The 12,884-nt window shown below is 37.8% G+C and overlaps 1 protein-coding gene across 1 annotated transcript in view; it reads left to right on the forward strand.

Annotated features, from left to right (window-relative positions):
* The window catches only part of CtsK2 (Cathepsin K2), a 32,803-nt gene that overhangs the window by 7,026 nt on the left and 12,893 nt on the right, over positions 1 to 12,884 (forward strand). The window contains exon 2 of the mRNA XM_067772161.1: positions 3,981 to 4,192. Coding sequence (XP_067628262.1) covers positions 3,986 to 4,192 — 207 coding nt within the window. The 5' untranslated portion in view covers positions 3,981 to 3,985. The remainder of the gene's footprint in view (positions 1 to 3,980; positions 4,193 to 12,884) is intronic.

Consider the following 12,884-nt stretch of genomic DNA (forward strand, 5'->3'; position numbering starts at 1 on the left):
CACTCCTAATAGCTGGAGTCTTAGCCTGGCAAGTGCAGGGCACGAGCACAGAACGTGCTCGATCGTTTCCTCCTCCAACCCGCACTTCCTACATCTGCTATCACTGACCAAGCCTAGTTTAAAGGCATGTGACGCCAGAAGGCAGTGTCCAGTCAGAATACCCGTCATGAGTCTACAGTCCTCTCTTTTTAATGATAGGAGCAACTGTGTTAGTCTAAGGTTGTAAGACCTACACATAATCTTCGACACTTTACAGCCCCGCGCTTGAACCCACGCCTTTCCCGCTTGGTCGATCATGTGCACCTCTCGTCTTCGCTTAATCTCGCCCAATCTAATTGGGACATCTACGGAGCAAGCTTCAAGGGATGCGCCCTTTTTAGCTAGTTCGTCCGCTTTTTCATTCCCATCTATTCCCATATGCCCTGGGACCCAATATAGATGTATGCTTCTCCCTGTCCCGATTCTCTCCAGAGACTGCTTACACTCTAACACGCATTTAGATGCTGTGATATGCGAGATTATTGCCTTAATTGCTGCTTGACTGTCAATATAAAAGTTAACACGGTTGCAGCTTAAGCTATTCTCTTCCAGGGCTTCCAGGGGATGGTAAGATGTATGAATTTTATGAGAACCTAAAAGTTTAGTTAATTCCGTAAAAAAATTTGAAGTGAATTGTGAACCTTGATCTACTGTAATATTTAATGGTATACCAAATCGTGGTATATAATTTTGAATAAAAGTTATTACTATAGTATTTGTTGAAATATCTTTAAGTGGATAAGTTTCAAGCCAACGTGAAAATCTGTCAATAATTGTTAAAATATAACAATTTTCATTTGAATCTGGTAGATGTCCAAAAATATCCATATGAATATGTTCAAAACGACCTGATGGTATTTGAATTTTTTGAATAGGAGATTTAGTATGTCTTGAAATTTTGGATTTTTGACAATTGATGAAGTCCAATCGTTAATCTCTTTACGCATGTTAGGCCAGTAATATTTATTTTGAATTAATTTTCTAGTTCTTCTTATTCTCGGATGAGATAATGAGTGAATTTTGTCAAATATAATTCTTCTCATAGAATGTGGAACATAAGGTCGAAAAGGTTGGAGAGAAACATCACACCATATATTTAAATTAATAACTGGAATATGAATTTCTTTTAAATTATTTTTAAGGTTTTTTGTAAAAATGTATCACTTTGTTGTTCTTTATATAAAGATTCTAAATTTATATCTAGAGTTGAAATTGCATTTACTTCTGGAATACGAGAACGTGTGTCGGCAACTATGTTGTCTTTTCCACGTATATATTAAATATCATTTGTAAATTGAGCTATATATTCAAGATGACGTAGCTGACGAGGAGATATATCTATAAGCTTACCTGCGGATGCCAACATAGTTACATAGCACAAACAGGACGGCAAATAAGAACGAGATTCAGAGAACATATTAGAGATTACAATAAAAAAAAATCGGAATCCAAACATTATACCCGAGTCTAACTTCGCGAATCACATAGTCGAGAATGAATGTTCGCCAGCAAATATCAATAAAACAGTTAGGGTTCTTCGCATACAAGCAAAAAGCCGACGTCTTAGCGTACTCGAAAACATGGAAATTTACAAACAGAAAACATTCGACGGTAGAATAATAAACGAACAAATAAACACAATTTCTGACACAATATTCGAGCCTTTAAAACTTGTTTACAAGAAAAAAAGTAATCACACAGGTACAACAGACAAACACACAACAACAAATAAACACAAAACAATTAACGCACCAAAACAACAACCCCACAAAGAAGGTCAATCGACTAAAATTGCGGATTTTTACCTGCCCCAGTCAGGCACACAAATCGATCAGTAAAAACCACCATCGGTTCTGAATGAACAAATAGCACATACACATAACTAAATAAACAAAGCATAAATTTTGACAATAACTGCTCATGTACCTACGAACTATAAATACAGGACAAATGACAACAACAGATCAGAACGAAAATCGACACTGATGATGGCACAACGCCGAAACCGGTTTGTATCAAAACCAAATTTGACAAGGGATGACGGAAAATCGCTCCAATATACATCCAATATACAACAATCCCCGGCTTCAATACTCTTCTACTGAAACCTAGTAATGGACCAACTGAGCGTTCTTTATCAAAATTTACTTCTTCCTTTAAGCTCATAATTTCAGTTCGAAGGAGGAGGAAGGGAGACAATAAACACAAAAAACAATTAACGCACCAAAACAACAACCCACAAGGAAGGTCAAACGACTAAAATTACGGATTTTTACCTGCCTCAGTCAGCCACACAAATCGATCAGTAAAAACCACCCTCGGTTCTGAATGAACACGCAGCACATACACATAACTAAATATACACAAGCATTAATTTTTGACAATACGTGCTCACGTACTTACGAACTATAAATACAGGACAAACGACAACAACAGATCAAAACGAAAATCGTTGTGATGGCACAACGCCGAAACCGGTTTGTCTCAAAACCAACTTTGACAAGGGATGACGGAAAATCGTTCCAATATACATTACAGATCTATCCACTTTAGAACATGAGGTAAAGGTTTATGATCAGTATAAATTGTAAATTTCTACCTTCAAGAAAATGTTTAATTTAATTATAAATTGCCAAAAGTTCACGATCAAATGTTGAATATTTAGATTCTGTTGTAGTAAATTTTCTTGAAAAATAATCTAAGGGTTATAGTATATTATTGCTAGTTTGTTGAAGAACTGCTACAATAGCAACATTTTTGTCGAAATGTGTAAGTAAAGTATTTTTAGCAAAAAGTTTTTTAACACTTTCGAAAGCTGTTATGGTTTCATTTTTCCAATTTAATTGTTTGAGTTCGTTTTTAATTGCATGTGTTAACATTTCATGTTGCTAACATTTTAATATATCTGTGATAGTAATTTACCATACTTAAAAATTTTTGTAACTTATTTATAGAAATCGGTTTTCCATATGTTTTCAATTCGATCTAAAGAAGGTTTAATACCTTGGCCTGAAATTTCGTAACTTAAAAAATTTAATTTATTTACACCGAGAGTACATTTTGAAGGTTTGATATTTAAATTCTATTCTTCAAGTCTTTTGAAAACAGATTTTAAATGATTTAACATGTATTTTTTTTTTTTTTTTTTTGAGTTTTAATCTTTTAAACTATTAGAATTTTCTTTTTGATGTAATCAAAAATGTTCATGTTTAAAAAGGAAACTCTATTAAAAAATTATTCAAAAATTAAAGTATAAATTACAAAGTATATTTTGTTATAATAATTAACACTATATGAACCACATTCTACAGAAGTTAAACAAGGTCTCCTTCGTGTTATCACAACGTGCCACAATGGCCACGTGAACCTCCGCTTGGGCAGCATTCTTTGTGACGCGGCTGTAATGGTATGAAGGGTTTATTTCTAGAACCTGCTTTAACTCTAACCTTGATTTGGGGCAAGACTTGTGTCAAATTTCTTCAAAGTGCCCCCTAGTGCGGTGGCGGTCAATTTATTATTCTACTATTAAACAACATTCTCTTCAATTCAACAAATGAAAGTAGGAAACCGGCATTCACCCCAAAATTGTTTTTTTTTGTATTTCTCAAAACGTTTCATAGACATTTTTTTGTTCCTCACTATTTAACGAGGTTATTTCATTTCGAAGCGCAAAAACTTAATATTTACGATTATTTTATGGATTTGATAATATCTTTAAATAACAGCCGGCTCAAACATGAGGCTAATTTGAATAATGCTTTATTTACATAATTAATTAGGAATAATAAACAATGAACATAAGATTTTATATCTAAACTCGTTTTTCTGGCCATCGATAAAGCTATGACGTTAATATATAAATATTATCTAATGCTCATGCATATTAAACCCAGTTTAAATATTTGTTCTTAATTTTATTTCATATCTTTTGAAACTTTTAGTCAATATGCGTTTGGGTACAATTTATTTTTTGCCGTTTCTATTTGCATTCGCTGCGGCACAGTTTGGTGGACTTGGCGGTGGTTTCACTAACAGATTTGGTAGCGGTTTGAATAGAGTAACCGATAATGTCCAACAGGGCGTTAATCGTTTTGGCAGTTCTCTGAAATCCGTGCCATTTGTATCGAATGTTAAGGATTTTGCTGATTTTGCGGTAAGTTTGATTTGAGGTATACTACAATTAAATCTGTTTAGATTATTGTTATCAATGTCTATATGTATGTTAGAGTATCCAAATGTTTTTGTGTGTTACTCAATCAGGGCAGAGCGACTGGACGGTTTTGGAGAAATTATGGTCCACATATAACTAGTAGTCCGAATTGACCTTCTTGCTCAATTTTTTTTTTAAATGGAAGTTCCGCGGCTTCCCGCGACTTTTGTTATTATTATTATTAGGCCTAGATGCACTGCGTCCTTTATTTAGATCTATTGTGCTTGACCTTTCGGCCGGCCTATTACTGTATGTGGATGCTTTTAAAGTATTTAAGTACCTCTTCAGACTTTTAACTCCATAACGCAAAGGGATTAAGAGTCACACCACATAGATGGGAGAGTCTCTGAATTGCCAGAGCGATGCATTCGCAGAGAATGTGAACCGACGTTTCATTTTCCAGCTCACTAAAGCAACAGATTTGTGTATTGGATAGATTTAACTTACTAAGGGGATATAGTACACTAAAGTGTCCCGTATAATACCCAGTGAGAGTTCGTAGGCCTATCTTCTTTACCTATATGTTGCTGATGCTCAGGAAGCCATTCTAATAAAACTTTGGTTTTAGCTTCCAGATCATTTAGGATTCCATTCATCCACTAGCTTGGAAGTTATTATGTAGGACTGCAAGGCGCTAAAGGCTGATGATACTCCTTGAGTGAAACCCCATCTGCCTCGCAGATGCCGTTCGGAGTCGGCATAAAACACGAAGGTCCCGTCCCGCCAATTTGTAGGAAAAATTAAAAAGGCGCACGAAGCAAATTGGAAGAGAAGCTCGGCCTAAAATCTCTTCGGAGGTTATCGCGCCTTACATTTATTTATTTTTTTTTACTCCTTGAGGATAAGCCTCTTAGTTGTTGTTGTTGTAGCGATAAAGACACTCCGGGTATCCGGAAGTTCTGTGGGAGTGTTATCGATGTTGATGGTGATTTTCCGGACGCAGATCCGGTACGTTCCGGCACCATTAAGGTACTAACCCGACCATCTCGGGAACGATTTAGTATGACCACATTTAACCTTCAAGACCATACCGCACTACCACCATAGATCCATGAGGAACTTGGGGTCGCCAGAGCCTGGACTGTTGAACAAAGGATTCGCCACTGGTAAGTGAGGTTGACAATTGGTTTTGAGAATCTATATATTGCGCTGGCAACCCCTTGAAAGTGTTGCGCTTCACAACTCCTGGAATCAGTTTGGTATTTTAGTCGTCTCTAACGACACGCATACCTGCCGCGGGTGTATTCTAAGCCCCCTAATCAGCAAACTTCTATTGCGTCGATTTCTGTCTGAAAAATGTGGGAAAAATGTGGTACCATCCTTGAAGTTTCGCCCATAGATACCAGCTCCCGTTGTTCCGTCATCAAACTTCGAGCCATCTGTGAAACAGACCTCTGAATCAGGATCAATATATGGATTCCCGTTTCCCAAAGAATTCTGTCCACAATGAACACATCAAAGTTACGTGAGATTATGAGCGCATGGGCCATTGCATTCAAAAAGTTGTAATCGTGGCAGACCACCATTAACTTCGTAACTCGGCTCTCTAAGAGTACAAATACACCCTATAGCATATATTCGCAGTGCCAACATGTCTCAGGAGTACTTTGTACCGCCGCTGATGAAGTTTGTGAATGCCGTTAACCTTAGGAAAGCTCGTCATATACAGAAAAATGCCTTCGAATTCAACGAGCGGCACTGCACGGATTCCTCTAGGACCGGGCCCCGTCAACGATTCAATCACAAATGAAAGATGGGTCTTAGTGAACCTTGGAAATACCGAGGAACCCAGCAGATTGCAAGTAGCCAGCGGTGTACCAAAATATCTGCTGTCATTCACCTCCAGTACGCACGCATGACAGTTTCAAGGGATGTCTGAGCTGGACCGCACAATTTTGGGACTCAGTACTTTGATAACCGCCTGATTGTTCGAGTAAATGTTAAACTTCCTAACACATGACGTACTTGATAGCACTCCGGCCATCTCATCCTATAAAGTGGCGACTTTCGCTTGAAAGACGCTGTAGTGGTCGAGGAGCCTAAATTACCGACTACCAATTTCTGACAGAATACGACCCCTTCTACCTTCTCATTGAGCTTGGAACCCATCCATAATAAATAACAATCCGGCGGGGGCAGCGTGAAAACGTCTGACAATAGCATCAAAAATATACGGCGAAAGACGGAAGGAACTCTTGTAAGAACTAAAAAAGTTACCTACAAGTCTATGCGAAGTAATGCGTACGTGATTCGCAATCAGCAAGGTTGAGGACGCTGATATTTTAGATGCTGGGTTCAAACACTGAGACGAAGAGTAGATAAAAGACGTGCATCAACTCTTATTCCCGAACAACGGTGCGCTAGATTATCCCCTAGAAGAGCTGTGAAGAGCGTATTTAGGTACGTCGTATAAGTTAAGCTCCTCTAATCTGGATAGTAACCGTCGTCATGTCTCCTGTAGACCTCGAAGGCAGTGACGGCTGAGTTACTGCCTATGCAGAGTACCTTTGTCGGATTGAAAAGGGTGCCCTGCTTTTGGTACTTGATCGACTGCTTTGTAATAGAATTTCTTGTCGCCTTGAACGTTGACATGACCAAGTTCATTTTATTTGGCTCTTACCACAGGCCTACCTACCAAGCCCCTCACTCGCTGGAGTGAGTCTTAAAAAGTGGCTTTCGAACCTGCAAAAAGGTAAGAGGGCTGCTCCCGATTGGGAGAACATCACTAGCACTGTTTAATAGAGTTCCATTTCTCGAGATTAGATAAAACAGGAAGCTGTCATGAAACTTGGGATAGGGTTAGGGAGCCCTCGGCAAAGCTGGATCATCTTGCGAGGTTTTAGCTTCACTGCATCAAATCTTTGCAGCAGCTTGGAATACAACAAAACCGACAAAGACATTACATATAATGCTGCAGATACGCACGATGGTCATGGTACTCACGCCTCTCGGGGTCTGTACTTTAGTCAGACTTAAAGATATGAGGTCTGGCTAGCGGACTGCTGGTAGTGCAATATTTTTATTAGTTACGACTTCACACGGCCCCAATACGATCTAGAAGGTTCAATGTGATCAAATTACGACAGTGGAGCTAATACCTGGACCTGAAGTGAGATTAGTTTTCCTCCGCATTTATAGTAGAGATGTGGAAAAGCCTTACACTTGGGTACATCCAATTCAAAAATCACATTTTAGGTCAAAGGATTACGCCGAGGGTACCAAGAGTCGAACGGGGTTTATGAGGACCTCCAGACAGTGAGATATGAGAATATACAAGTCTAGTGTTTATTGAACCGCAAGACACAAGTTGGGTTTTCGCCAAAAGATCTATCTCTTCAAATAAGGAAAGCCCCGTCATATGTCATCAATCCACAACCAGGAGTATCTAAAATACTACATTTTTTTCTACAGCTATCTTTAGTATATCGTTAGCTTAATGTGAAAATGTGCTAAGTCAATTTTTTTGAAAAATTTTATTTTAATGCAGTTTTAAAACTGAATTCAAAATACATCGATCACAAAAAAATATATTTTAATTTTTCATTTTTATGTGCTGTGGGCAATGATGTGTAAATGTGCTAAGTCAACCTGTCAATAATATCAATCTGAATTACTAGTTGTTGTTGTTGTTGTTATTGTTGTTGTTGTTGTAGCAGTGCTTCACCCATCCAATAGGTGTGACCGATCACAAATTGTCATCAATATCCTCTACGGGAGTCCAAGAAAACTTGCTGTTTCAACAGGGGTGGACCATAATGAGAGGGGTGTTAGAGGCGCTGGATCGACATTGGAATTGAAGAGATGGTTGGTGTCATGTGGGGACTGAATTACTAGTATTTTCTTGACATTTAGACTGAAAGAATTAAATAAATAAATAAAATGCGCGTACAGAGAAAAGAAATCGCTAGTCATTTCTTTGTGCGCGCATTTTATTGATATGTATATTTAATTCATTCAGTCTAAAAGTACATGCTTTGTTGTTGTTGTTGTGCTTTTAACGATACACACTCCCTGAAGACTTTGCGGAGTGTTACCGATGTTGATGGCGCTAACAACGCACTATTAAGGTATAAGCCCGACCATATCGGGAACGATTTAGTATGACCACATTAAACCTTCTAGACCATCCAGCACTCCCCACCCCCTAGTTCCATGAGGAACTTGGGGTCGCCAGAGCCCCGGCTGTCAAGGAAACAGGATTCGCCTCGGGTAGGTGAGGTTGAAAGGGTAGCGCAACACAACCCCTTGAAATCGGATTCACCCCATTGATGTTTGATAAATTCTTTGCGCTGACCATAATCTACTTCAATTCTTACATGTCGATAACTACATGCTTTCTTACAGACAGATAGAAAACAATTCAAGCTGAAACTTATATAAGCTGTTATTAAAGTTAATAACACTACTGAATCGATTTGCTAGATGTATAGTCCTAGTTAGAGGTTCATTCGATAAATAATCTATTATGCCGAAGATCACGCAGTGGAATATATGGAATGAACAAATTAGATAATCAGAGCAATTCGTATATTACATTATAGGCAAGAATGAGTGAGATAAAAGTTCTTCTGTCATGCAAAGCCTGAAGACCGAGCAATTTGCACCTGCTGGTATATGATGGGAGGCCGTCTGGCCAGTGAAGCATACGTAAAGCAATTTTTGTAACAATTTTTTGAACTTCCTCAACTTTATAGGAGTTCGATTCATAGAAAGGGTTCCATATTAATGAGCAATATTGAAGACCACTTCTGACCAAGGATATATAAAGTGCCTTCAACGTCATAGGGTCCTTAAAGTCACTGGTGTTTCGTCTAATCAGCCCAATTAATTCAAAGGGCTTTGCAACAATGAAGTCAATATGAATGGAGAAAGAGAGTTTGGAGTTAAAAATTACACCCAAATCTTTATTCTCTTGACAACGATTAAGAGATTTAGCATTTAGTTTGTAGATAAAGTATGTGACAGTTGTCGTTTTGGAATAAGACACAACACAGCATTTGTTTGAATTTAAAAATAAGTAAGGAAGGCTAAGTTCGGGTGTAACCGAACATTACATACTCAGCTGAGAGCTTTAGAGACAAAATAAGGGAAAATCATCATGTAGGAAAATGAAACTAGGGTAACCCTGGAATGTGTTTGTATGACATGGGTATCAAATGAAAGGTATTAAAGTGTTTTAAAAAAGAGTGGGCCTTAGTTCTATAGGTGGACGCCTTTTAGAGACATCGCCATAAAGGTGGACCAGGGGTGACTCTATAATGTGTTTGTACGATATGAGTATCAAATTAAAGGTATTAATGAGGGTTTTAAAAGAGAGTGGCCTTTAGTTGTATATGTGAAGGCGTTTTCGAGATATCGACCAAAATCTGGATCAGGGTAACCCAGAACATCATCTGTCGGGTACCTATTATTATTTATATACGAACAGTATTCCTGCCATGATTCCAAGGGCTTTTGATTTCGCCCTGCAGAACTTTTTCATTTTCTTTACTTAATATGGTAGGTATCGCACCCATTTTAAAAAGTTTTTTCTAAAGTTATATTTTGAATTAAAAAACCAATCCAATCACCATGTTTCATCCCTTTTTTCGTGTTTAGTATAGAGTTATGGCATTTTTTTAATTTTTTGAAAACTTCGATATTGAAAAAGTGGGCGTGGTCATGGTCGGATCTCGCCCATTTTCAAAACCAAGATAAACTGAGTTCATATAAGTAACTGAACTAAGTTTAGTAAAGATATATCAGTTTTGCTGAAGTTATCGTGTTAACGTCCGAGCGGAAGAACAGACGGTCGACTGTGTATAAAAACTGGGCGTGGCTTCAAACCGATTTCGCCCATTTTCACAGAAAACTGTTATCGTCATAGAAGCTATATCCTTACCAAATTTCACAAGGATTGGTAAATTTTTGTTCGACTTATGGGATTAAAAGTATTCTAGAAAATTTTGGAATTTTCTTTTATATTTGTATTATGTTGAACCATATCATTACTGGAGTTGAATGTTGACACAATTATATAAGCTGAAATGATATTAAATTTTTTGTTAAAATTTGACTTAAATTTTTTTTTTTTTAATGTGGGCGTGTTTGTCATCCCATCCGCCAAACTTTGGTTTTTTTTGGAGAGAAAACAATTTTTTTGAAACATGGTATCACGCAAATATCTTTTTGTTAGGAACATTGAGGGGTAAATTGGAGCTATTGTGCATCGCCGTTACTCATCTTACATAATGCCTCAAAAAGATATAATCAAAAGATCGAGCAAAATATATATAAATTGAGGTCGCAATGTTAAATATGCATTTATTTCAACACTTCAGTACCGATTATATCAAAATTTTAACAAAATATGGAGATGTATGCAGCTGTTAGCTATGTAAAATTTTTTTGATACACGAGACCCGGTTTTGTAGATATCGATACAAATATAAAACCGAATAACCGCCAAATATTTTTTACTGCAAAGTTTGCAACAATTTATTTTAACACCTTTCTACCGATTCTTTTAAAATGTGAACGAAATATGTTTAGGTAAAAACGTTTTATTACCCGAGATCCGGTTTTGGAGATATTGATAAAAATATAAACCCGGAAAACCTTAATTTTTTTACTTATTTAAACACTTCTTAACCGATTGTGTTGAAATTTTAGCAGGATGTACACATCTATGTGGGGTATATTTAGGTAAAATTTTGTTGATACCCGAAACCCGGTTTTAGAGATATCGGCAAAAATATGAAACCGGGTAACCGTCAAATATTTCATACCCGTTTGTTAATTTTTCTCTACACCACAGTAGTAAACCATCAATTGCCTCATCTTGGGATATTCACCCAAGGAAAGTTATGTTATTGATGTTTGGACATGGGGCAAATATTCGAAATTTTCGCCAAAAATTGGCAATCGTCAAAAAGTGTAGAAAAAAAATTTTTTTTTTTAATTTTTGTACCAAATTTGTGTTTCTTTTCATTTACTTTTAAATAAAACCTGGTTATTATCGTGCATAATCCAAATTTCAATACTCAGTTGCCTCAAAAACCTATAAGCAAAAAACTGTAAATATTGAAAATGACAAAAAAAAGTATCCCTACTTTGATTGCCTTCATGGCAGAATGATACAAGGTGGCAGCATGGTGACATACCTACAAACATAAATAAAAATCCCATGTACTTTGTTTTTGCAAATTCGATGTACAAATGTTGTTACGGTCTGCTGCTACGGTCTACGGCTACGACCCACTTGGGAGCGTGTTCACGGGAACACACCTAGCGATGTGGAAAGGGTTGCGATGAAAAATATCGAAAAAGAAGGGAACAGACAGACCGGCCATCACTAGAAGACGGAAAAAAGGAAAAAAAAAAGGAAGAAAAAACCACCACGAGTTTCCGAGGAAGAAAAAACTTCCCTTTCCTTTTTGCTGGCGGTCTGAAGCGGTAGAGCACACAACCCTCGTGACCAAAAAGTGGTCAAGTGAAAAATTACAGGATACTTAAGTGCATCCACATATAGTTGGTGGAACTGACGAGCGCGTTCTCAAATACAGATAGTTCACCATCAAAATTTGGGCGGTTTATAGCAATCGTAAAACACTCCTCTACATATGTTCATCGTATTTTCGGAATTCCTCAAAGCCGTGCTTATATACATAGCCAAATTTTGAAAGGCTAAGGAGCTACATACGGGAAGTTTACATTTTAACGTTTTAACCCGAAAATTGTCTCCGAAATGAGTGAATTCAATTAAAAACGAAGTAAGCTAGCCGGTGGCCACGTTGAGACCGTTTTAACCTACTCTCAGGACGTGCTAAATTCCCGAACATCGTGAATACTAATAAATAGTAATTGGAAGGCATCGGCGTTGCCTTCTCCGCGTATGCGAGGAGCGCGGGAATGTTGGAATATTCCCAACGATTGCCACGTAATATACACGGTTCCTAAACTTAGCAATAGTGGTGTTGGCTTAGCGGTGTCATTTCCATCCACACCAACTGCAATAGCACCAACCATATCCAGTGACCCCGGCACCGTCATATGCCAAGACGCCAGACGTACCACTCCTAGAGTGACATATCAACAAACACAGCGCCATTCACCACAGCAACATATTAATGATACACAACAATTGCAACAATTACAATTGCAACAACAAACGCAAAACCATCATCTAAACGAGCTGAGCAAATATTGGGTGGTGTCCAATGGCCAAGCATTGCCCTATAACATTCTACCTAATGGCACGATAATCACACCTCATTAACGCCAGCCAGCAACATCTGAGCAACATACGCACACTCAGCAGCAGCAGGTTCAGCAGCAGCAACAGCAACAACAACAGTACCAACACCAACTACAACAACAACGGTTGAAACTGGGTGAGTCCGTTCCAACTCGGTGAAATTGTATTATGTATCTATGTGAAGTGATAAAATTCGTCACTTACAGATTATCGTCTCAAATTTTTGTAATTCATTCCAAGCACGCTTAATGAACCTAAAGACCCCTTTCTGTAACTCGATTCGAACGTACGGTATATGCATTCGGACACTTTGGTGCTCTTAACTCTGTTGACCCGTCGGATAAGTGCAATGTAAAACCCGTTCTGCAATCTTGCGAATAAGAACCATTGTTCTGTAAA

This window comes from Eurosta solidaginis, chromosome 3 (assembly GCF_040869045.1).
Source record: "Eurosta solidaginis isolate ZX-2024a chromosome 3, ASM4086904v1, whole genome shotgun sequence".
NCBI classification, from domain to species: domain Eukaryota; kingdom Metazoa; phylum Arthropoda; class Insecta; order Diptera; family Tephritidae; genus Eurosta; species Eurosta solidaginis.